The sequence below is a fragment of the Meleagris gallopavo genome, chromosome 3 (assembly GCF_905368555.1).
Source record: "Meleagris gallopavo chromosome 3, MGAL_WU_HG_1.1, whole genome shotgun sequence".
Taxonomy (NCBI): domain Eukaryota; kingdom Metazoa; phylum Chordata; class Aves; order Galliformes; family Phasianidae; genus Meleagris; species Meleagris gallopavo.
Window position 1 is genome coordinate 71,699,598 of NC_139406.1, and position 26,008 is coordinate 71,725,605.

General features: G+C 40.2%; 1 protein-coding gene and 1 long non-coding RNA gene across 4 annotated transcripts; one reads left to right on the plus strand and one right to left on the minus strand.

Moving 5' to 3' along the window:
* The first annotated feature begins 304 nt into the window (after positions 1-304).
* On the plus strand, positions 305-17,735 carry NDUFAF6 (NADH:ubiquinone oxidoreductase complex assembly factor 6). 3 transcript variants are annotated; one of them, XM_085221441.1, is made up of 9 exons: positions 309-747; positions 2,600-2,699; positions 3,603-3,725; positions 8,194-8,250; positions 9,696-9,798; positions 12,007-12,140; positions 13,763-13,864; positions 17,016-17,072; positions 17,590-17,735. In XM_085221441.1, exons 1-9 carry the CDS (start codon positions 578-580, stop codon positions 17,716-17,718), a joined length of 975 nt encoding a protein of 324 aa, XP_085077567.1. In that variant the 5' UTR covers positions 309-577; the 3' UTR covers positions 17,719-17,735. The 3 variants fall into 3 exon arrangements, with proteins under 3 accessions (XP_085077568.1, XP_085077567.1, XP_085077569.1); XM_085221443.1 differs by having other exon boundaries at positions 606-747; positions 2,600-2,703; XM_085221442.1 differs by lacking the exon at positions 17,016-17,072 and having other exon boundaries at positions 305-747.
* Positions 15,407-23,560, minus strand: LOC146544767 (uncharacterized). The gene is made up of 2 exons (XR_014882618.1): positions 23,307-23,560; positions 15,407-20,884 (listed from the first exon to the last, which is right to left on the minus strand). It is a non-coding gene; the product is annotated as an uncharacterized LOC146544767 (long non-coding RNA).
* Positions 23,561-26,008: the final 2,448 nt, after the last annotated feature.

Below are 26,008 nucleotides of genomic sequence, written 5' to 3' on the forward strand. Positions count from 1 at the left end.
GGGTACCCCATCCCTGGATCCATTCCAGACCAAGCTACGTGGGGCTCTGCACAATGATCCGGTGGGCAGCAGCCCTGCCCACAGCTGGGGGTAAGAACTCGGTGGGCATGCAGGTCCTTTCCAATCCAAGCCATCCTATGAAGACGCTAGGACGGCAGGGGGCTCGTGTAGCGCTAGGTCTGCCCTGAAGCCTCATCCCGCGTGTGGTACCAGTGCTGCGTTGCCTGGCAGTGGCCTTCTGTGAACACTACCCATCAGAGTTTGGGTCTGCTACAAGAAGAGATTTCATCACCTCGCCCCTCCAGGCTCAGCGGGCGCTGTGTGAGGCCCTACGCAGGACCTGCGAGGAGCAGGGGCGCCCAGCTCAACCCGCCGCAGCAGCCAACAGCGGAGGCCATTTGCAGGACAACAAAAGGCCACGCGGCGCTCCGACACCCGGCCCGCCATCGCGCGTTCTCGGGCGCCGCCTACCGGCCCCTCGATCCGTGCGCTCCTCGGCGCGGCGCGAGGAAGGAGCCGCCCCCTGGGCTGGGGCTGACTGACGGCAGGGGCGGAACGACGCGGCGCTGCGGGCAGCATGGCGGCCGCCACGGCTGCGGGAGGGTTGCGGTCCGCATCGTTCCCTCGTCTGCTGAGGGCGGTGGGGGCCCGCGGCGGGCTGCCGTGGCCGCGAGGCGGGAGGGCGGCGGCGGGCTGGAGCCGGCCGGAGCCCGGCGGAGAAGCGCAGTACTGCGCCGAGCTGCTGCGGTGAGTGCGGCGCGGGGAGGCCGGGCCGCTCCCAGCCCGCCTCGGGGGTGGGGAGAGCCGCTGTGCGACGCGGGGGGGGGGCGGCCCGGCCCGCCCGGGGATGCGGCTGCGGGAGGCGGGTCGGTCCAGTCACGGAAGATAAGATGGATGTGACCTTTTTTTTTTTTTTTTTTTTTGTTAAAAATAGACTGCTTATAAAAGCTCACAAGCATTCAGAGTAGTGAAATGAAGTGTGCTTATGCTTTTGACGTCGTTGATTTGAAGCCGCTGTTGACAGCTCAAATGGCATGGGAATCATAACAGCTCCGGGGAACGAAAAGGCCGAGGGGGTCGAGCAGAAATAAACCGCTAAAGGCGGTGCAGGCAGCTCTCATTTGTTTATTACAATAAAAACTTTCTTTCTGGGGAACGTAAGCTTCACAGCTCTGCCCAGGTTGGACAATACCGGGGTGTTTTTACAGTCTGTTCAGAAACAATTCCTAGGTTTTGAGCTGATTATGCTTTGCAGAAATTGTCTTAAACTGAGGAAGGTTTGATGCATTTGTTTTTTATTAATGGCTGTTTATGAGGGTGGATAATGATAGGACTAGGGAGAATGGTTTTAAACTGAGATAGGGGAGCTTTAGGTTAGATATTAGGAGGAAGTTTTTCACACAGAGGGTGGTGGCACACTGGAACAGGTTGCCCAAGGAGGTTGTGGATGCCCCATCCCTGGAGGCATTCAAGGCCAGGCTGGATGTGGCTCTGGGCAGCCTGGTCTGGTGGTTGGCGACCCTGCACATAGCAGGGGGTTGAAACCAGATGATCATTGTGGTCCTTTTCCCAGGCCATTCTACGATTTTATGATTCTATTACGAATGTGGCTGAAAGCCTGCTAAAATCCAGAAATACCTTTTTTTTGTTGATATTTGTGGCTTTGCATAAGGCTCTAACACAAGTTCCACAAGTATTATGAGAACTCTAAGTGTTTGCTTGTTATCAGCTGTTATGTATTTAGAGGGTAAGAACAGCTGTTAAATTTCACTTCCTTTTTTGTTTCATGCCAAAAGTAGCAACCCCAGTACTACCCTCTGGTTTGGTTTTGCTATCTTAAGTTCACATTCAAAAGAAACAGGAGTACATTTAAGGACAAACTTCATGAAAATGAGTAAATATTTAACTTGACGCAACTGCTCTGTTCTCAAGGCATAAGTCGGGGTTGCTACTTTCTTTCTCTTGAAGAACCATGTTCCTAGCTTATCAAAAGTACACAAATATTGCTCAAATCAAGAAAGTTAGCATTTCTGAGGTGACCGAGTGTTTCTGGTAGTTACACCTACATATGATTTTGCATTTTATAATCATTCTTCCTGTGCTCTGTTTGTTCTTCATTTAATGGCGCACCCAAGCGGCCAAACAAAAGTATGCCACTTTAGATTGACAGCAAGTGCCAGAGTTCTTATACTTTTAGTATAGTTGTCAGTAAACCAAAATGTAATGGTTAATCCATTGCTCTTCTGTCGAACTTCAACGTGCAGTCTTTCAACAAAATGTGGTTTCTTATTTAGAACAGAAGTCTGGAAGTCAGACGATCTGGATTCTGTTTACAGTTCTTCCACAAGCTTGTTCCGTGCCTTTAGCCAAATATCTTGAGATCTGGATTTGAGCGGTGCAGTGAGAGTTCAGATTGCACTCCCCCCTCTTGGAACTTGCCTTATTTCAAAATAAGCTTGAAAGGTGCTGCTTTTGCAAAAAGTTGGACTTTTGAACTGTAACTTGCTGCTCCTATTTTAGGAGCCCTATACTAAGCAGTAGCATGCCTGGTTTACATGGAGCTATAAATAATATATCCATTCTTTTTGTCCTTTCATAGAAAGCGTGACTATGAAGGATTTCTGTGTTCTCTGCTGTTGCCTGCAGAATCTCGAACCTCTGCTTTTGCCTTGAGAGCATTCAATGTGGAACTGGCTCAGGCAGGTATTAAAATATATTTGTGAACTCTGGGAATGTATAATTTAGAGTTTCAGAACTGTTATTTAACAAGCAGCTGGCATTTTGCTGAGATTAACTTTTCATATTATAAAGGGCAATGAAAAAAGAAGTCAGTACAAACCTCTAGTTTTGAGTGGCCCTTGGAAAATTGCCTCCCCCACTTTGTTTTGTTCGTGTGTATAGATGCTGTGACTCTTCTTTATGTTCTGTATTTTCAAAATTATGTGATAACAAACAGGCTGTGGTCTGTGGTACTGCTATGTGATTGCATCTGTGCTGGCTTCAAATGCACTGAGTGAATTAGAAAAGTGTAGCTAATCCCTATCTGTAAAAAGCCCATCAGAATTTTGGGTGAAGGAGTCAGGTGCTGGTAGAAGCAAAGTAAAGGAAATACTACTAAGAGGGAAGTTTGTAATTAGAGATTTGTGGTATGGGAGTGGCTGCAGTCTCTCACTTTTGCTGGATGGCCAGAAACTTCTAATGCAACCTCAAACGTTTGTGGCACTTGTCAGAAGGAAGCAGAGCAGTTCAAAATGTGTGCTTTCTCAGCAAACCCTGTGATAAGTCTCTGTGGGCTGCGCTTCTGGCAGCCTATAGTGCTTCTCTCCCTCACTGCTGTTACCACTGCTTCTTATCCTGAGAAGAATGCCAAGGTGGGAGTTGTCCTGGACTTAAACTCTGTGAGTTCCAAAGTCACCTTGTGGTGAAGATTTCATTTTTATTTATTCTCTGTAGTGGTTGTAAGTTTCATTAGGAGTAAACAAATTGAGAACTGAGCCCTTTTCCCAATGAGTTAGTCTGTTTCTCTGTCTGACTTTTCAGTAGAGGCGGACCATAGTGCCTTAAGGAGACTGTGAATTTCACTCCATATGTATCCTTTTCAGATAAAAGACTCCATAACTCAGAAGACTACAGGTTTGATGCGAATGCAGTTCTGGAGGAAAGCTGTGGAAGATATATACTGCAATAACCCACCACATCAGCCAGTTGCTGTAGCACTGTGGAGGGTAAGATACGTCTTTGTTATCCTGAAGTTCATTTGATGAAAATATTGCTGTTAGAAATAATGTTTTGTATGTGTTGTGTTGCATTGTTAACTGTTATTTTATATAAAGCAGTTAATGTAAAGGGCGTGTATGTCTGTATGGTATTTTCTCACCTACGATCACAGGATAGAATCAGAGAAGGAGGATATTTAGGTGAGACCTAGTTGAAATCATAGAATCACAGAATGGCTTGGGTTGGATGGGATCCAGTTCCAACCCTGCTGCTTACTTGCAGGGACATCTTCCACTAGGTCAGGTTACTTAAACCTGGCCTTGAACACTTCCAGCAGTAAGATATCCACAGCTTCTGTGGACAACCTTTTCCAGTGTTTCACCATTCTCATAGTAGAGAATTTCTTCCTGAAGTCTAATCTAAATCTGCCCTCTTTTAGTTTAAAACCATTACCCCTTGTTCTGTCATTACATTTTTCTGATAAAAAGCCTCTCCCTATCTTTCCCATAAGACCTCCTCTAGGTACTGCAAGGCCACTGTAATGTGTCTCTGGAGCCTTCGCTTCTGAAGGAGTGAAGAAGCCCAGCTCACTCAGCTTTCTGGTAGGAGAGGTGCTCCAGCCCTTTGAGAGTCCTCATAGGCTCCCCTGAGCTCCCTCCAATGGCTCCACGTCTTTCTTATGCTGGGGGTCCCAGGCCTGGATGCAGTACTGCAGGTGGGTTCTAATGAGAACAGGACAATCACCTCCCTTACCCTGCTGGCCATACTACTTTTAACACAGTGCAGTTGGCTTTCTGGGCTACAGGTGCACACTGTTGACTCATACTGGGCTTCTCATTGACTAAAACTCATAAGTCCTTCTCTGCACTGTTGCTCTCAATCAGTTTTCTGCCCAGCCAGTATTGTGTTTGGGATTGTCCCAGTCCATTTATTTGGCCTATCGCTTGGCCCTTCTGAACTCCATGAGGTTTGCATGGGTCCATCTCTTGAGTCTGTTGAGGTCATCCTGGGTTGTCACTTCCCTCCAGTGTGTTGACCTCACCACACAGTGTGATGCTGTTGGCAACTTGCTGAGCGTGCACACAATCCCACTGTCAAATGTATTTTACCTAAGCGAGTGCTGGTCCTGCCTGAAGAGCAAGTTTTACAAAAAGACAGGAGACAAAGCATAGAGGTTAATTAGCAAATTGTGTACGAAGAAAAGCCCAAGATCTTCATGCCTAGTTACTGGATAACAGGGAGAATCTTCATACAGCCTCTCTCCTTGCTAAAGGGTTGCTTGATGACTTCTATTTATATATGATATTCTGTGCAGATCCTTTTTTGTCTGTTGAGTAACAGGAAGTGTACTTGTGAACTTTGAAGTTTATTTTTACTGAGACATCTGTATGTGAATTCTAGCAGGCACCAGAACATTACTCACAAAGTACGCCCACAGACCTGTTCCTCTTCGGGTCATGGCTGAAGAAGAAAATTTCTGTATGAATGTTTTATTTCTAAGTAGAACTGCCATCGAGAAGTTCATCAGATGACTGAAGGCATTATAAATTGATCTCTTCATGATCATGATTTAGAGTCACAGAATAATTTAATTGGTATGGGCCTCTGGCCATACCAATTCCCATTCAGAGCAGGTTGAACTTCAGAGCTAGTGGATCAGATTTTCAGAGTCATGTTGAATTTATTCAGAGATAGCAATTTTGTATGGTGCTAGCTGGTCATCTTAGGGCCACAGGTCACATCAAGTCTTAGAAGCCTTACAGCAGGTGCTTTTTGAAAGGTTCTGTAAGATCAGAACTTGTGTTTAAACTGGGGATCTCTGGGCTCCTGGACAGAGAAGCTGCAGTTTGTCTAGGTCTCCATAGCTGAATACAGTTAATGTAGATCCCTTAGGTAGTTAGTTGTATGGACCAGCTGAAAAGCAGGCAGACAAATATGGACTCTTCATCCAAGTATTCATTTGCTTTCTTTGCATTAAAAATCCCTGACTCCCACTGTAATGCTGGGTTGGAACAATGCAGATCCTGTGGGACTGGAGTGTTTTAACTTTAGTTCTCTGTTGCACCTGTGAGAGCACAAAAATGAGTTCTTTCCAAATCATAGAAATCTTCTTTGAATGATTGTTGACAGTGCTGAAACTGTGGCCTGTCCCTGGTTGTTCTTCCTTCAAGTGTGAAATGAAGCGTAAGTCAGCATTTGTTCCTCTGTCAATACGTGGGTTAAAATTGGATTTAAACAAGATACTGTTTGCTTAAGTAAGGGAAAACACAGGTGAAGCCAGGAAGACCACCTGTTAGTCAGTCACTTTTAGGAGGTGCAGAGCTATTCATGGGTGTCTTTAGCTCTTACAAAGCGTGCCATTGCCACAGCAGTGTCCATACAGTTAGCATGAAGACTGGCAAATGTTGCAAGCCTTTTTGCTGAATTATGGGCATTAAAATATCACCCATGCTCCATCTTTAACACAAACATTAGAATGCAGTATTGATAGTTCTGCATGTCAATCTGTTTGTGCCTTTGAATTTTTTTTTCTTTATTCTTTCTGTTTCAGTGTATGGCAAACTGCCCAGAAACAGGATTGTTTTCTACCCCAAATGCTTGTCTCCTTTCCAAGGAGGAACTTGCTTTTTTTGTGGAGTTTATTTTTATTTCTGAAAATATCCTCACTTTTAATTGTCTGAATAGATTAGGTACAATTTGGTTTTGGATATGATTGTATATATTCTTTCCACTACTAATTTCAGGCTGCTTATGTGTATATCAGTGTGGGGCAGAAATGTTTGTTAGCTAAAGATTAACTTTCAACAAACATAGTTCAGATATAAATTGCAGCCCTTTCCACCAGCTATGACTGCTAGTCATGCTCTGTTCTCACAGAGGAAGTTGTTTTTGAAGTAGAAGAAAGAATTGACCTATCTGTATAGTAAGATTTGACCTTACATGTGACTTCTCTGAAGGAAGACTGATAGAAGACAATCCAAACAGAATAGGTTGTGAAGTAAGGTGTTGGGAAAAGGTCTGAAAGTATTTCTGGGAGCTCTGCTACCTCTGACTGCTGCAGAGCATTCTAATGAGCTACAGCACAACCTGTCCTGGTGACCTCTGCACTCAAGATATGATTTAACTTCTGTATTTCAGCAAATACCCCAAGAATGACTTATTCAAAGAGTTCAATTTTGTGAATCTTTGTGAATATCACTACAGTTCTGAGAAAGTAAGATTTAGAAATAGACACCTGGACTCTTAAGTATTGCAGAGCTATTAACAGAACTAGCACGCCTTTCACACAGTATATTTTGAGTATATTCTGTTCCCACATTCAAACTGTTGAGTTTGAATGCAGACAGTTCTGATTTTCCAGAAATACTAACTTATTATGTTAACTTTTTGAAAAGTTTTGTGTATTGCAGAATACTCAAATTTGGATTCTGAGAGTTGTGCGTTCCAGTGAAGTACATAAATAGTCTGTAAAAATATTTCTAGAACTGCGAATGGCTCAACTCTTAGTAACTTGAATATAAATATAGGTGCCAAGGTTGTTCTATTTGTTCTTATGTGTATATCCATTTTGAACCAGTGCAAAGTGAGCTCAAGTCCTCTGTTCATTTCTGGGGAAAATGAGAGAATTTGAAAAATGAGAACTTACTTGAATGATGGTAGCTTAAAATGGATGTAACGCACAAGTGGGGTAGTTCAGCAGAGCTTGAGTTAAAGCGTCACACCTTGATCTTCTGTGACTGTTTCAGGGACTTTATTTGCAGACTCGCTCCTCAGATGAATGAGTGAGAAGCCAAACTGATGTGTAGATGTAACTTAGAACTCACTTCTTTGCATTCCTGGTGTTTCCCCAAAGCACAATTAGCTGAATCAGCAATAAGACCTAGTTTTATCAAACCATGAAAAAATACTTACAGATATAATGTGTGTACAGAAGTGGATAGTGAACTGTAAGGGTGAAGATTATGAGAAATCTGCTCCATGAGTTTTATTTTTAAATATTTATATGTATGATTAGAGTCTTGCCTGACAGTGTGGTCTGCAAAATTCATTTAGGTTTGGAGGAGCGTGTGTGCATGGATTGATGTAAGTAAGAGGATTGAAGAGAAGTTGAGTTGCAGTAAGCAAGTCAAGTGCAAGTTAAGAGCCAAAATACAGATATGTGAACATGAAATGCTTTAATAAAAGCAAAAAAACCCAAACAACCTATGTTATGTATTTTGTTATAGAAATGTTTTTAGTTAATTGACATCCAAGATTTCTTTTTTTGTGTGTGAATTAAGTCGAAGCAAATGCCAGTTAGACAATTTTTATATTTGAAGATTCTCCATTTTTCATTAACTTACCAGTTGATTCAACTTTGATTCAGTGAATACAGTCCTTGTGAAAAAGTACTATCAAAAATTGTTTTCAACTGTCATAATGCAATATTGCCATTATTTTTTATACATTAACAGCAATTTTTTATATAATTTTCAGGCAGTTAAGAGGCATAACTTGTCTAAAATGTGGTTCACGAAGATCATTGATGAAAGAGTAAGTATTTACCATTCAAAGTCTCATTCTCTTTTCAATCATATTAGACTTTTTTTCCCCATAATTTCATGCATTTGTGTGTAAAACCAAAGGTTAAGTAATTCATCTTTTTCAGACAATGCTGTTTCTCCTGAGAAGAGCACTCTGTATTTCCTTTTAATTCTCCCTTGATGTTCTCACAATTTCTGCTCTTCTTGGCCAAAATGGTAATAGAATCCCTTTAGAACTTAAAGTACAGCTTGCGAGTGTGAATCTTTTTTGTTCTCTGCTCTGATAACGTATCTGTGCTCACATTTTTATACCGCAGACCTTAGTTTCTGATTTAAAGTAGTTACCTCTAGTAGTAGTCCATTGTGAGTTACACCTGGCCTTTCTATTTGTAACTGAGGGAAGTCCTGTCTGCTAGATTAAATAGTTAGGTCTCTATATACAACTGTTAAAAATTCTGGAAAACTCCATTTTAATAGAAATGGAAATGAAGTTGTGTAAGAAGCAAACCTCACACACAGCCTCTTTTTATGCCATTCCAGTCCTGCTCTTGGCATCTTTGTGTTCTTTTTCATCTCCTATATATTACCATGTCAGTTTTGCCCCTAAATTGCCTTATCTTGTGATGAGTCACGGATATAAAACCTCAAAATTGGCTGAAACCTGTCTGAACTTTTCTGCCATACTTTGCTGTTTTTCTCCCTTGTGTGCTCTAAGTCAGAGCTGTAAGATGATATGAATCTAAAAATACCCACCCTATAAGAGGAGAAAATGAGAGAGAATTTCACAGATACAGTGATGCTGCTACCAACTCTGGCACGAGGGCAAGACTAAGGGCAGGAATTCCTTGAAGTAGCTTTGCTGCTGAAGCTGCTTTCATGAAGTTACACTGTGAGCAAATTGATGGTCACTTACTTTCAGTGTCGTTGCTATGAAAGACTTGAGAGTTTTATTAAAACTGGTTTTAGCCACAAAAGCCACTAGGACAGGAAGAACAATGTCAGAAATTCTATTCTAGGGGGTGTTTGCACGTGACTTTGAAACTCCTATGTGTGATGGATGGATTTTTTTTTTCTTGTTTCATGTGCGTGTTCTAAAGTATATATTCCTGTTTATTTTCCATTCTTCAGATGCTAACAAAGTATTAAAATTAGCAATTTAATAGTTAAGAATACAATAAAATGTTTTCTATTGGCAGTATAATTTTCTGAAAAATTTTGATTTGTCATTGCAAGAAGTTGTAATTGCTCCAGTCACCAGACTTGGTTGTGGTTATATGTACTTATTTGTGGTAGAGTTGCTATGGGCTTCAGTGCCTGTTTCTATCAGTATATACTCCTTTTATATCTCTCAATGCTACCTTTTCTTGATAATAGTGGATTAGGCTAATCTGAACAAATAGCTGGCACAAATAGCAGTTACACTTACTTTTTACTGAAGTTCTGTTCAAATTACAGGAGAAGAATTTGGACGATAGAGCATACCGTAACATCCAGGAGCTTGAAGCATATGCTGAGAACACTCAGAGTGCTCTCTTATACCTCACGTTGGAAATGCTGGGTAGGTATTTTCCCATTTTTAGATTTCGTTGATGACTCATTAATACTGGTATAATATTTATCATTGTTGCAAAAACAACAACAACAAAAAAAAAACAAACCAATTTTCCACCCAATTTTCATTTCAGTAGAAGTTCTCACATGAGGTTTTTTCTGAATGCTCAACCATAAACCTGGAATCTTATTGCAGCTCTCTTAGAACTACATACTTTCCTTAGAAGATAACTGAGTGGAAAGTTCAGTGTAGTTTTCTACTGTTCTGTTGTTCTTGCCCCTATTGTGCAGGATGGTAAATTCAGCTCTTTACTTTGTTTTCTGATTGTTCCACTTGGTAGAACACAGAGCACTGTAGTTATTCAGCAGCTATTGTTCTCTACTGCAGTGATATGTACTGGCTATTCTGAAACAGTTCCAAACCTATAAGCTTCCCTTGGTGATGTTGCTAACTTGGGCTTGAATCCTCTCTCCTTCCCAAAAGCAGATTCACTATCAATAATTGAATAGCTAGAAAAAAGGCAATGAAGACAATATGATCCTTGTGGTTTAAAGCTAATGTTGCGTAATAGAATACCCACAAATTGGAAAAGAACTGTTCACTTGAGGTGAAGAAGAGGATGATTTTCTTGGAGATGTGCGTTGCATCATGGTACTATTGCCTGTGTGAGCTCAGATGTAAAAAGGCTGGTGTTTATTTATCAGTAGTATAATATTTAGCATGAATATTGTAGTTGCAACATCAGAGTCACCTGATGGAATGTCAAAGCTGAAGTTGAAAGAGACGGGGAAAAAAGTAGTAGAAAGAGCACATTCTTTTCAGGAGGAAATGAAGAACCCACATCTTAACATGTGATATTTGCTTTCTCAGTAGGGATTCGGTGAAATCTTCCAATTTCTTTGAGCTTTTGATTGTAGAAATGTAGGACTATGAAAAATATCATCGTCTTCCATGCTGAGAAATGTCTTTAATACTGAAGGATGTTTGGCTCACGTCTGTTGAAAGTCAGATGATCCTGTTCTTGAAATCTGGAGACTCCAGATTTTCTGTGGCTTCCTATCATGTTTAACTTCTCTTAAGTATGACAATTTAACAAAATATGTAAGCAAGAATCTCCTTTGCTATATGTTAAGCAATTATCCTGTGTTTTCTTTCAAAAATGGTGAAATTAATTGAACGTAGGCTAGATATTTCTCATCAGCAGTCTTTTCTATACTACACAGACCAAGTCTTCTTTGCTAAATTTCTTGTGCTTTTTTAGCTTCTTCACTCCTGCCATCTCCAGGTGGTGTGTATCTTTCTTGTAGTAGTGCTGCTTCATTCTACTGGTTTGGGGTTACTTCTCTTGTCAGGCTCATTTTAACTTGTAAACTTATCTTCCAAAGTCTGCTTTCTACCACCATTGCCAGAGTAACTCCACATAGTCTGCCTGTATACACTATTTCCAAAGGGTTGAGACCCAGGCAAGGCTCAGGCAATGAATCTGTTATATCTGGTATCGTTTCCAGTTGTCAGGTAGGCTCCCTGATCTGGTATCCTCATTTCTGTCTTTGTGGAATGTTGCTTCTGTTAGAACTCTTGTGAATTTTAGTTTTCTTTATTTTCCTTTAAATTTTCATTTTATCCTGGTTCAACCCTGTGGTCAGTGTGAGCCAATATTATATGGTCTTGCCACGAAGAAAGATGCTGCTGCTTTACCCCAGTCACCATCCTCTTGTCTCAGTTAGTAGCCAGGCAGGAACCAAAGTTAGCTGTACTGGTTTACCATGCTGCTGTCTCATTACCCCTGGCAGCACGAGGGAGGTGGCAGACATATGGAGGAAGCATATGGCCGTTCCCCTTAGCTTCGGGACACTGCTGAATCAGCTGCAGCTAATGGGTGAAACCACACTGTAAGCATTAATGCTAATCAGGAATTTCGTACTTGAATGATTTCTCTGGCAGGGCAAACTGTTCTTGGAATGTTACTATCCTGAAAGAAGGTATGCCAGTGTAAATGGTTCGGTGTAGCAATGGATAGTATCTGAACAGGAATCAGTGCATTCCCTACTGCTTTGCACCTCTGAGATGAGGTCTCAAGGCAGGTTATGAACATAAGCAGTTCTGTAATGCATCGGTACACTTGTTAGCTTTCCTTAAAAATGTCTGAAATACACGTGGGAGAAGACTCCTCAAGAGGTCTGACAGTAAGACATGCTATTTCTGCCATTTCAGGTGTGAAGGACATCCATGCTGACCATGCAGCCAGTCACATTGGGAAAGCACAAGGCATCGTTACCTGTTTGAGAGCTACTCCATATCATTGTACAAGACGAAAGGTCTTTCTGCCCATGGACATTTGTATGTTGGTAAGAGAAACAAGTTACCTGGAGTTGAACAATGTGGTATCTAACTGCATCTCTCAACACTAGATAGGAGTTTGTACTATATTAGCACAGAAACAGCATGTTTTTTTTTTTTTTTTTTTTTTTTTTCCTTCGTGCTCTGGTTTCTGCTGCAGCCCAGTGGTTTTGTAGATATAAAGTGAGAGGAATGACCTTCAGGAAACAGCAGAATGTGTTTTTTTTTTTTTCTTTTTCCTCCCCTATTTTGTAATCTTTTGTTAAATTTGGTAGTATTTCATCTTTCAGGAACTTTTCTGTTAAAATGTAGAAATACACATGCAGAATAGGGACTTCTGAACAATCTTCTCAAGTTTCTCTTTACATTACCTTTTTATAAATGTTCTGGTGTTCCTTTCTTTCTTTTTTTGATCTTACACAATTGATAGCTATAACCATACCTTCCATATGTTGCTGTATGAGATGGCATATAGTTCTCCAGTTTGAATTGTACACCCAGTACACCACTGAAACTTAGTAGCTCTTGCAATTCAGGTAAACTGGAATTAAAACATATTTTTTCATTAATGTTCTCTGGCTACATTTGTAGCCATGGCAGCAGTTACTCCTTTATCTCCAGTCTGTATTTTTAGATGTTAATGCTGTTCTTATACCTGAGCAAAGTTTATGTCATTATGGTGACGCTTAAGGCACTTCTACTCTTTACTGTATGTAATTTCAGTACAGTTGAAAGTTTTGATTTGAAGTTTAGTCACTTAAGTAGTCTGCGAAAGGCATAGACACTAATGTAGGTCAGGCTTATGGGACTGCAGGAAGAAAGTCCTTGCTTTCAGCACTTCTGGGATTGGCTGGTATGTGAGACCTTCCAAGGTTTTAGGTTTTCAGCTGTAGGCTGAAAATTCAGTCATCCCTGCTGTAGAAGGTGTTGTACAGCGAAACTGCGTAAAGATCAGGGGACAGGCCAACAGCTTGTGTCCCTTCTGTGTAAGCATTTCAGCTGCAGGCAAGTACTGCAGAGTGGTACTTGAATCTGTACTTCTGGGAGGCTCACTTGCCTGCTTCATACAGTTTTCATGTCTGAATGTTGCTGAGAAGAACAGGAAACTGGTGCAGTTCTGAATGTACTATATTTTATCTTCCTGGTTACTGCAGTCAGAGAATGCTTTTTTTTTTTTTTTTTAATGTTTTTATTTTGCAGACCTAGCATTGCCAATCCCAAGGTAAACATGGCTTCTGTGTTAACTGTTGCTGGCTTTGTTGCACTTTCTACTGTTTTTTGGAGTATGGTTAAGTTGATATAACTTCCCAGAACTTTAAAGCCTAACAGGGCTGTCTGTCTGACCGCAGTGTCTTTAGGGAACAAGTCCATGCAGAGAGAGTCAGTTTCAGATGTTCTTTTTATTCTCTTGAATTGTTTTGCAAGTAATTGACAAAAAAAAAAAAAAAAAAAAAATAGAGGAGTTGCAGGGAGGGGCAGCAGCAGAACACACTTGGGCTTTTTCAGTCTTAGGTCAGTAGTTCGGTTGCTGGGACAGGCTTTTGCATTTTCCTATCTTTTGTGAAGCTAAAATGGAAACATGATATTTGCTGAGAGTTTTTTACTTCTTGCTTTTCCTTCCTGTGTCTAGCATGGAGTTTCACAAGAGGATTTCATAAGATGCAAGCAAGAGAAAAACGTGAGAGATGTAATTTATGACATTGCCAGCCAGGCCCATATTCACCTAGAACATGTGAGATTCCTTCCCCCTTTCTTTTGATAAACATAGTTGATTTACAAAGCACTGTGAATGTATTATTAGAAATCTTATACCTGCATGCTTTATTTCAGATATTTTAACCTAAATTATAAGTACTGCCTAAAAGCCTTATTACTGGGAGAGAAAATTTGAGCAGACTGTAAGTGCAAGAATGAGCCAGAATGGTATCAGCACCATAGGAAGGACTTGCACATATGGTACCTCACAGCACAGCAGGAGAGCAGGGCATTGCGGCTCTGACTGCTGGTTAGTGTTTGGGAGAGGGGAATTCATTTCTCAGTGTGACCAGACGTGCTCAGAACTGTGTTGGGAAATGTATATTCTGTTTATTTCTTTTTGGGCTCACAGCCAAGTACATTAGGAAGGGTGCTTCTTGCTTGGAGCAGTAGATAATGAATTCTGAAGACCTGCATAGTCTTTTTTTTTTTTAAATAAATACTCTTATTTTAGCTACACTCAGAACCTGATGCAAGAAGCAAAAGAATGCTTCATCAGCAGTGCACGGTTAGTCTGCCTTTATCTGGAAAATAAAACTTGCAGGAAGCACTGTAAAGAGTTTTCTTTGTCAGCAGTACGTGCCGTGTGTACTTTGAGTATCGCATCAAACACAGGGACTCTGAAAAGATACTGCTTCAAAGTAAGGAAATGTTGAAATTCTCTGCATTTGCATCATGAATCCTCAGTTACAATGTTAGCCACAATCACAAAGTATTTTCTGCAATATAGGCAGGAGAGCCCTTCTTAATTTTCATTTTTCTGAAGATAAAATAAGGCATCCCTGGTTTGTTCTGTGAGTTTGTTAGCTGATTAATTTTTAGGGGTCAAAAATATGTAGCTTTAGGCTTTATCTTTAATACAGACTATTTATAACTTGTATTAGATGTATTTGTCTTCATGCTGTTTCACCTGATGTCTTGTTGTCCTGCTCCCAAGGAAGCTGTTAATAGAAGAGTTTGAAAAAGTGGCAAAGAAAACGGAAGGTCAAAACTGCCCACATCAGTGTTCAAGCAGAAACCTTTTTTTTTTTTTTTTTTTTTCTTTTATCCCTTACTGTACTGCCTGCAGTGTACAGGGTGTGAAACCTGTTGGGTTGCAGTTGTCATTACAAAAATGCTAAGAGTTTGGCCTGTGATGCCTCAAATCAGTGACAGCAGGTGTAAAAAACCAACCAACCAAACAAAAAACGAGCAGTGTGTATTTATTGTGCAGCTGTTTAAAATTTTGTTGGTGGTATTGCACGAAAACTTTGGGAAAGAAGCAAAAAGAGAAAATTCATCTCCTCAGAGCTTTTCAAATACTGTAACCGTGTGACCATTCTCACTGTGATGGTCCCCTGGCTCCCATCCCTCCTTGTCAAACTGCTTCTGAAGTGAGCAGTCAGAACCTTACTCCTTTTCCTCCCTACCCCATTCCTAGAGTCCTGCCCACGTTATGCAGGGAGGGCTCTGTGGATAATATGCCATGTGATTACGTCATGGGAGGCTGTGCAGAAAACGTGAACAGAAGGAAGCCAAGTTAGAGCAACGCTAGCATTTTATTCAATAATCTTAATTTAAAAAATCTCTTAATACACACTACCAAACTCCATCATCAATCCGTGAAGAATAATGGGCAGTAGAGAGTTTCTGAAGTGGATTGTTTGGAATTACAGGGAGTGGCGAAGCTTAAACCTGCAGAGGTTTTAACAGTCACAGAATTTACATGAGTCACATATGCTTTGGAGGATAAGGATAACAGTTGTTATGCCTGTTTCCCAGTCAGAAGGAACAATCTGAAAATGCTAAATAAATCTCGGGGATATTATGTGAAGTATATTGTACTAAAATGGCACTTAATCTTGTGAGAGAAGTTTCTGAAGCATGGTCAGCTCTTTTGGATACTGTGACCGCTGACCAGCAGAGGGCAAAGTAAGACAGCGAAGATTGTGGTTTTCTTTAGGAACGTTGTGTTTTATCAGAATAAAAGCATATGATGAAGGTGCTGTGTCAGTCCCACGCAGCCCTTTGAAATGTGTTAGCAATCTTTACTTGTTCCCTGTCTTTGTCTTCAGTACTATCTCCTGCATTTTCCCAGGAGGACTCCTTTTGGCCTTTTGCCTTTATCTCTTTTATGGTACATCAGTTTGCCAGGGGAGATAAGGTGCTTTCTAAATGGCAGTCATGCAGACCCATTCTGAGTTAAGACAATCAAGCAAGATTACTTTTTTCCTTTGCTCTTACAAATAGCAATAGTAAGCTAGATTAGAGAAGGCAATTTTCCTTTTATATGTATGCACATTAATTTCATCTTAGAGTTTTAAAATAATTTGCCATCTGAAAAGATTCAGTATTTTCCCCTCCTAAAGTTTTAGCCACATTTTCTCAGTTATCTGGGAGATCCATGGAAAACTAACACAGACTCCTAAATACTCACCAGTATTTGTGAAGAGTATTTTTGTTGGCTTTTTGTTTTAGCATGTAAGAAGAGATGAAAGAAGGAGGGATTCTGTATTTATAATTAAGCCCTACAGGAAGATTTGCTGCAGCTGACTTGCATGTGCATTTAAACTGTACATTTGATTCATCTGTGGTTTAGTTTAGTTTTTACCCATAGACACTGAGGGCCTGAGGCTCTGAGATACTTGCAGAGTCCCATGAATATAGATAGAGCATAATTGAACTTCTGGAACTGATGGTAAGACTGGCCCAAAAAGATCCACTCAGAGAAATGCATTTCTGGACCATTGATTCTGTCTCTTGGGATGCAAAGAATTATTTGATATATGTCATATTTTAATAAATATGATGCCATATTTATTAAAACAGATGCAACTTGGAACTTTGCAGGAACCGAGGGATGCTAATTTACATTGTTATATCATTATGCAAACTGTAAGGTTGTCAGAAGGTTAAAGAATTCTAGGAGGGATCTCCCAACATAGTACACTTTTTGCATAATTACTTTTGTGTACATTGAAGGATGGTTTACCCATAGTGAAAAGTAGTAGTTTCAGTATGTCAGAGAACAGCACGTTTTGTTGGCTCTAAGCATTTATATATGGTACTTTATATTTAGTCTGAAATGTTCAACTCTTCTGATAATTACTCTTTCCACTTCCTTTCCATCTTATCCCATTTACTTTCAGGCTAGATCTTTCAGTAAGAAAGTTCCTGTGAAGGCATATCCTGCTTTTTACCATACGGTGGGTGTGATATGCAGTGTTGAAATGATGACCTTGCTTTTGTGCTCGTGTGTTTGTGAAAAGTAGAAGCTCAAATGAAGCTTAAACTAATTAATTAAAATTGTTAACTAATACTTTATATGTCCACGGGAAAGTGTAGTACCTGAAACTTACTGAAGACTTCATTTAGATACTACTGTGGAACCTCATAATTTGAGCAAAACTTTCACTCTTTTTTTAACTACAGAATTTCTCTAGCACTGTCTGTACTCTTAAACAACCTTTCTAATGCAAGGGGCCAAAATCTTGTCTATTTTTATTCATTTTCTGGTTGGTGTAGTGAAAGATAATGCTTCTCTTCTCAAAAGTTGTTTTTTGTGTTTTCTTCAAATGTGATGGTCACGCTGCACTTGCTAAAACAGACATACTGTCAAGCCTTTTTGCAGTTCCTAATCTGGTTGCATGTATCATTTTAAATTTAATGCCCAATTAGCTGTGTGCACCATACGGACTAAGCCTTTTTTCTTTTCTTTTCTAGGTTGCTTTAGATGATTATTTATATAACATACGGAAAGTGGACTTCAATATATTTCATCCAAGCTTACAAAAGAGGAATACATTATTACCATTGTATTTATATATTAGAACTTGGAAAAAAACATATTAAAATTTTCTTAGTATGAAGTTCGGATTGCTGCTTTTTTTTCTCTTTAAGGACTTGGTAGAATTGTTAAGTGTCTGACTTCACACTTCTGCAAATTGTACAAACTGCTGTTCATGGGAAATAGCGGATGTGCATGGACTGTAGCTGTCAGCTTGCTGGCAGTAGTGAAATTTGTTCTTGGAATACTAGGCTGATATCTCTGCTTCACACGTCTGCCAAGTCATCTGTCCTTGTCTGAGATTACTTTCCTTGTCTCTTTTCTTGTAATAAGAGTAGCATGGTAGAGTTGTTCTTGGACAAATTCTGTACTAATGGATGCTTGTAACGCTTTCTACCTTAGTGACAAAAACCCAAAACCAACTCCCAAAAAAACCTTTGTGCTCCAAAGCAGTAAAGCCTTATATTGTGTATCAATTAAGCAATTCTGTTTAGGGCAAAGTGCAAACTTTTTGCACTGTGATACTTCATAGCTGAAAGAATGACTGCGTATATTTGGATGTAAGAAAACTGTCAGGAAAAGCTTCAGCATTCTTAATTACCTAGTGTTTATGTAGCATTTCAAAATTAGACCTGTAGTAATTATTTAACTGTATGTTGAAGTTGAGCTTTATAACTGTAGAATCATAGAACTGCTCAGGTTGGACAAGACCTTAAAGATCATCAAGTCCAACCACAACCTGACCATACTACCCTGACTCTAACAACCCTCCACTAAATCATGTCCCTGAGCACCACATCCAAATGGATTTGAAATGCATCCAGGGATGGTGACTCAACCACCTCCCTGGGAAGCCTGCTCCAGTGCTTAACAACACTTTCTGTAAAGAAGTTTTCCCTGATATCCAACCTGAAGTGACTCTGGGCAGTAGGAGAATAGCTTTGCAACAGATGAAGAGAACTCTTACATGGTTATTATTTCTAACTCAGCCAAGCACTTTCGCTGTGCTCTGAGCTTGGCATTGTCTTCCTCCTGCTCTCTCTCTCACTGCCACGTGGGTCTGAGAGCCCCTTTATTCACATTCACTGTGTCTCTCAGGAAACCCTCTTATGTAGCTTCACTGAATTCTTTTTCTTTGATACTATTAAGAGATACGTTCTTGGATGTGCTGGGTCATTTTAGTCCTCCCTCCTTGCAAATGTACTGCTCTGTTTTTTTGGTGGGGAATTAAAGGGAGCTTTGTACTCAGCATCTCCTAAGATCAAACTTTAAGTGCAAAATACTTGCTTGACTTGTTTTTTAGCAAAATAATACTTCCTAACATCTAGCTTGATTCAGTTGCACAAATCCAGTAGTCTCCTCTGCCATCATCCTCGTTCTATTAAATAGCTTTTATCCTAGAGATTTTTTTCATCAGAATTAATCTCTCCAGATGCTTGGTTGTATAACAGCATCCTGTATTTTGGTGTACAATGCTACACAGCACATTTCTGAGAAGATTGGTGGCTTTTTTAACCACAGAATCTGCAAGCGTGGCAGGAACCCAACGTGAAATCCTTCATTCAGTGGTTTCGTTATATGTGTTTGAAGTTGGTTTGTGACGTAGATCTTAGTTAATTCTGTAGTTTCCTATGCCTCAGTAAAACAGTTCTTTTTGAATTTGTTTAGCTCATTGTCTTGCTTTCTGTATTAGAGATGTAATGGTCACAGTTAAGATGAACCTGTAAAAGTCTGCATATACTGCATCAAGAGTCCTCTGGATATTTTCTGAAAGTAAAATTTTAATTGGCTGTGTCCTCAACTCAGCTGCTGTATCTTAGCATTGGTGTTCTTGAATCGGGCAAAGGGGTCTGGTGAAAAGAAAATCCTCTCTCCCATTGCAGGCACCACAGCTCTTCCTGCCAAATTAAGAGCAAGGGCTTAGGCTCTGTTGCTACTACCGGACCAGCTGCACATTCACTCTGTTTATGTTCTGGAGAAAGCATTACAAATGTCTCTTTCTGCAGTTGGTCCTCGTTTTGTTCCCAGCATGCTGAGTCAGGACAATAGAGGCAGCCCTGTCTTTCCTTTCAAAAGGAATCACTCTCCTGTAAAGTTAACTTTTGGCAGGAACTTAGTACAGTAACTCAACATCTATGGGGAGGAGGAAAAGAAGAAAAGACATGCAGTATAGCAAGTACATTGAGTTGCTACAGTGATATCTTGCTTCCAAGCCACAAGGGCGATGCTTTGCTTTGGTGTTGAAGTGGAACAAATCTTGACAATATACTTACAAAGGAAGAAGTGGAAGGACTGACTTGTTCTAATGTGGAAAAGAAACTGTGTGATGCACTGAATGGTAAGCGTGGTGAGAGGAGCTTACCAGTGAATTAGCAAACAAGATATGGAGTAATGGAATTCAAGTTATGATTTCAGTTGCAAGAGAGATGTGACTTCAGAAAGTAAAATAGTTTGAAATGCAAGTGATAGGAGGCTGCCTGAATAAGCAGCCAGTATTTCATTTGTATCCTTCAAGGAACAGTTTTCTTTTCTGGATGGTCGTTCCAAATTCGGCCCTTAGAAACTGAGCTGCAAATGGGAGCGTTGAACACCTGTCAAACAAGGTAGCTGTAGTAGGCCTGCTTTCACTAGTACTATCCCATTTTATTTCTTCGTATCAATTGGTGCCACAGGAGAAATTCTGCTTGTCAGTTCTGATCATTTGTAATTCTGCATCCTACAAAAACATCCTCTTTCTTCTGCTTTTTTTGTTGGATCTGACAAAATATCTTCTTACAGTGGTGTTAATCTACTAGTCATTCATATCAGAAGAAAACTAGCACGTTGCTAGCCGCTAATTACATGCCTGAAAATAATTTCCATGCCTAATTGAATAATGTTTAATTAATTTAGCTCTTGTAAAATAGCTGCTGGTGTACTCCTGAGTAGCCTTATGTGATGCCTTGCGCATCTATTTGATCATTAAGGTCTTGGGTTTTTTTTGGTTAGTCACTGAATTTTGTTTTCATCTTTCTTTTCAGAGTGGCTTACTGGAGTGTTCCAGAGTCTCTTTCCACTTAGACTTGCAGGTTTAAGATTGTAAAATGTAATTGTAGTGTTCTTGTAACGGATTGCATCTTATCTGCAATATGTAAAAACTATGCAGTCAAAAATTCTGAACAAACAAATTGACATCAGATATCACTTGACTGGTCATCTTGAGTTTGCAGTTGAGTTTGTTTCCAGCTTAACCTGAGTATAAAACAAAATAATTCAGGGAAAAATGCTAAAATCTCCATCACATTTGATATTTACATCCACCGGACTGCACCCGCTTCTCTCAGACCTTCAGAACTTTGCATGTGAATATTTGCATCTTGTTATGATCCTCTCTGGTGCCACCCACCCTTCCTCTTTTGCATTTGCCTTAATGTTTTTCAAAGGAAGATAAAGAGAGGAGCCATTTAGATGATTATGAGCAATCTGTGCCAAAACAGTAAGGATTTTGTTTTCATATTGTTGTCATGCCAGCTTAAGACCTGAACTACAAAAAAGCATTATGCTGAATGTTCTGAGAATTCCATTTTCTGATGGCAGTTGTGTGTTCCTAAAATTTACACCTGTAAATTACCTGTAAATAATCCAAGCATTTCCACCTTTTTTCAGCTTTTGTGAATCTTGCTCTAAGTGCAGATTTTTTTAACAATGTGGCTGACTGTCAGCTGTGAAACTTTTAATTGTGCAATAATAAGTGGTTGAGATCTTTCTTTTGCAAGTTGGCAGCGGAAAGCAACTTGTAAATGGTAGCTGCTCTTGTGTAATGTGCTATAAGGTCTAGGAGCAGCTGTCTGTGTACTGCGGGCTGAGCTAAGGATGATTTTGTCCTGTGTGTCCTATGCTGAGCACAACTCTTTCCTATTCAGACAGTTCAAACTTTACATTTTCTTTACTTTTGCTCTAATTGAGTTGTTCTTGTATTAAATTAGCATCACAGTACTGTGGGGAATCAAAGCCAAAACGTTGGGGCCAGGATGGGGGGATTGTTTGGACTTCATTGAGCTCATAGTTTAAGAAACAAAACAAACCCCTCCAAACTGTTAAAAATTCAGAGCATGTGTTTAGTTTTACCAGAGTGTATTTATATGCTGTTTCTTGACTTATTACTGCATGTAATCAGTTAAGGCTGAAGTGTGAAAGCTTAGATTTTGTAATTTCACACCTTCTTTAGTTACCCCAGGCAAAGCAAAACACTGGGGTTTAGGGCATCCGTGGCTATTTAGATTGCCATGCTTAAATAAGCATAAAATTAAATGAAGGGGAGGGAAAAAACAGTTGAGCTGTCACTGTCAGACTTCTCCAGTGTCACAAGGACCTCGTTCCTTCAAAGTGCTTATGTATGGCATTCTGGTTTAGAGGTCCAGTGTCCCTCCTAACCAAACAGCTGCAGTAAAGGTGAGCTGATTTTTTCACTCTGCACAAGTCTGTGAGATTCCCAGCCTCAGTCAGGCTCCTCAGTTATTTTCACTCCAGCTTCAAATAAACAAGTGTGCAAAAACCCCTCTAGGAGAGCTGAGCTCATGTGGCAGTGTGTAAGGGGGTTTAATAACGGCTGCAATTTTCAGAAATTAGAGATCTGAACTGTAGCTGTGAAAGTTTTGTGAGGTCTGCCTGCATGCAAATAATACAACTTTTTGTGTAGTGCAGGTGAAGGACATGAGTAACTAATGCACAGCAGAACAGCAGTTCACCCCATACATCTGAAACCACAATGCAAATAACTGCTGCACAACAGCTGCTGCTAATCCTTACAGGCCCTGTCTGTAAAGGTGCCTGGAGCTGTGTCTCTGGGTGGGCTCAGAGCTGTCCCAGTCTCAGTAGTACGCTGTTTATGTCATTAGCATGTCATGCAGGATCTGGATATAAGGCATACTCCTATTGAGGACCTAAGAACATGGACTTTCACCACATACAGCTGTGGTTACACTCCTTCAGGGGCATTTCAGCAGCAAAGACCCCCACCAGCTTCCCTCCTAGCTTGGAGCCCTTTCAAGCTCTCACTATGCCAGAGGATGCCATATCTGCCAGGAGACAGCTAGCATGAAGCTGTTGACAATGTAAATAGGCTTCTCAAAAAGCATGACAGCTTTTTGTACTGGTGTTACTCCACAATGTAGCACAGTATTTGCAGCTCATTTGGAAAGAGGGAGATGACTGTACAGGGCTGGTGGTTGGATTCGCCACTTCTGGGAGGAGAGCATGAAGCTCTGGTGTCCTCTTCTGAGACCTCTTCTAAGACTGGGAGTTGGGTGTTTATGTGCTTCTGAGATCTGGATCTCAGTCTGCTGGAAAGCATTACTGCAAATCATTGCTGGAGAGACAGAGGTCTGAAAATCCTTTTCAGCCAACCCACAGTCAGACACTGCTATCATTGCTCAAAACCCCCCAAAGGTTCAAATACAGCAAATACATCTGTTTGTTGTCTTCTAATGTCAGGAGATGTAAAAGCACCCTACTGGCCATCCACACTTTTTTAATTGAGTTATTGCCCATTTCTGTCCAAATGAAACACAAAGAAGTGTTGTTTAATCAATGGATATACAGATGGCCTGTGTGTGTGTGTCCAGGAGCTTGGCTAATATAATTTATATTGGAGAAATAAGAGAAAGTCACTCACCCTGTCCTGGGCTCACAAGATGAACTCCTGATGGAGCAGATCTCCAGAGAGATCCTTCCCCACTGGCAGTCAGCTCTTAAATAGGTCTAGGAGAGGTGGAGCCAGGCTCCACCCCTTCCTGCAGCACAGGTGAATTGCCTTCACCTGTGCTCCCCTGGCTGACTCATTGCTCGCCTCAGGTGATCAATCAAAGGTTCATGCCGTGATTCAGCAGCCCCATACAAGTGTTCATCCTCTCAAACCATAGCCCTGAACAGATCAATTTAAGGATGGAATTCCAAATTTTAGCATATGGTTTATTCAGAAACGAACACGTGGGACCAGATTCCTTCAGTGTTTTGCAGAATGTTTCACAATGCCAGACTCCTGAAAAATTTATATGATTTGTATATTTACAAATCGTATAGTTTAAGCTTTTAGTAATAATACACATTGAACTGTAAAAACACTGCTTTTATGGAACTTGGAAAGCCAGAAAGTACAAAACACTGGACGAAGTGAAGCTTTCTGCTTCAGAAATCTATCTTACCAGATTAATTTCTTGGAAGGAGTGAAGAATCATATTCTGATTTCAACGGAGCAAGTTCAGAATCAATCATTATGGGTTAGCTAATGAAAGTGGACACCGGGAAAATGTGAATATTTGAAGAGTCACAGTGAGACATGCTGATCCTTAGGAAACAGAGAGTTATTTCTGATTCAGCTCCTGAGCCCTTCCTTCTCAGGCTGTTGGCTTGCACTTTGTCTATGTAAACTGAGCAAAAAATGCTGTTTGGAAGAGATGAGATGAACACTAAATGAATGAAAGGTTGTTCTGTGTGTACGTTATTTTCTATTATAAACATTATTTTTAGAGAAAGGCCTTGCTTGTTATTGCTACTTCTCTGCCAAATTCTTTCGTACCTTCAACATGAGGGGGTTCTCTTGGTTATGATGAACTCTTCAGCATATGAAAATGCAGCACAGATGGTGGATTTTCCCTTGACTGATAGGAAGTTGTCCTCAGGTTCTAAAGAGATTTTGAATATACAGATGGTTAGCAATGGTGAGAAACTATTCTTTCAAAAACAGTGATCCCTTCCTGTTAGTAGCGCCAGAGAGACAATACATCAGAAAATGAGCATGGCTTGAGCCTTTGTGTTATCTGTTAAGATTTGGTGCCAAATAGTGTTTGCTGTGTCTCATCTGTGTGGTAAGTACAACAGAGAGGAAGAAGGAAGAATCTTGCATTGAGTGTATCTTGATCTCAGCTGAGAAATAGCAGATCAGTTTGCGATTTTTGGCTTTTAAAATAGGCTAAGATGTTAAAGTCTTGTAATGTTTATAAATGGCAGTAGCTCAACAAAAACCTGAGACAAAAATTACAAATACCTTCTGAGCTATAGTCCATGACTAGGGTCTAAGTGTATAGAACATGTTTAAATAATTTTAACTGAGGGAAGTTGGGAATCAGTCTGAGGTCTTGAATTTGATTCCTGAAGTTTAGTTTCTGTTGTACACATAAAGATACTGGCTCTCACAATAATGCATTGGCACAAGCTCTTCACTAAGCAACAGTAGCTTCTGTAACTCTCAAAGCTTTGGAAAAAAAAATTGAAGATTTCTAATGTAGAAAAATCCATGTTATTAATGTGACCTCACAGAAATTATTTTACAATTATTTAAAATTACAGATGGTCCTGTTTTACTGGTCTTTTTATCATACGAAAGAAACGAATGGTGTGTCTTTTCACAGGAAAAAGAAAGCCCATACATGTTTTTATTCAAAAGATGAAATGTATAAGAAGAATTGTATCTGAGTACATCAGATTTTCTTTTGAATGCCTCTTCTCATTAATGTTACATGCAAAAAATAACCACTGTTTATCAATTTTATGTTAAATACAGCTCCATTAAAATAGTGTGAGGTCCTTATTTATCACTCAGGTATTTCCTGTGGTTATTTTACAATGAACTTTTTTTTTTTTTAATGGCAAGAGTACAATTCTAATCCCACCTTGACCTGACTGAGTTAGAATGCTCGCTGACCTGAATCCTCAGAGGATCAAGGTGTTCAGCAATGATTAACACAGGTTTCCGTGGTTCATCCCTGGCTCTGGCCAGCCCATTAATTGGCCGTGGTGAGTTTGCCATGAAGTACTGATCAAAGGTTAGCAAGCATGTGGTAATTTTCAGAATACAAACACTGCTGGCTCTTACAGAATGAACAGAAGTAGATGGGAGCAAAATTATAGTAGCATGTTTCCTAGATAATATATATTTTCCTTCAATCATCAAATAATGAATTTTAAAATAATAATTACATTTGCATGTGATGTTATGAAGGTGAAAAAAAATTAGATAAATATGAGGGCGAGAGAGCCCAAAGAAATTATGGAGTCTCCTTCTCTAGAGATATTCAGAACCAGCCTGAATGCCTCCCTATGTGACCTGCTGTAGGGAACCTGCTTTAGCAAGAGGTTGGACTAGATGAGCTCCAGACGTCCCTTCCAACCCCTGTGATCCTGTGATTCTATGTGAAATATTATCAGTTGGTCTCTCTTAGAGCAGTGTATTAACAACAGCTTCTTTAACACTGAGGCACTGAGGCCCACACCTCAAAAAAAAAAAAAAAAAAAGACTCCTTAGAAGCTCAATTCACAAGACAAATAGGAAATTGCTCTATTTTTATGTATTTTTCCTCAGTCTCCACTAGCAGTCAC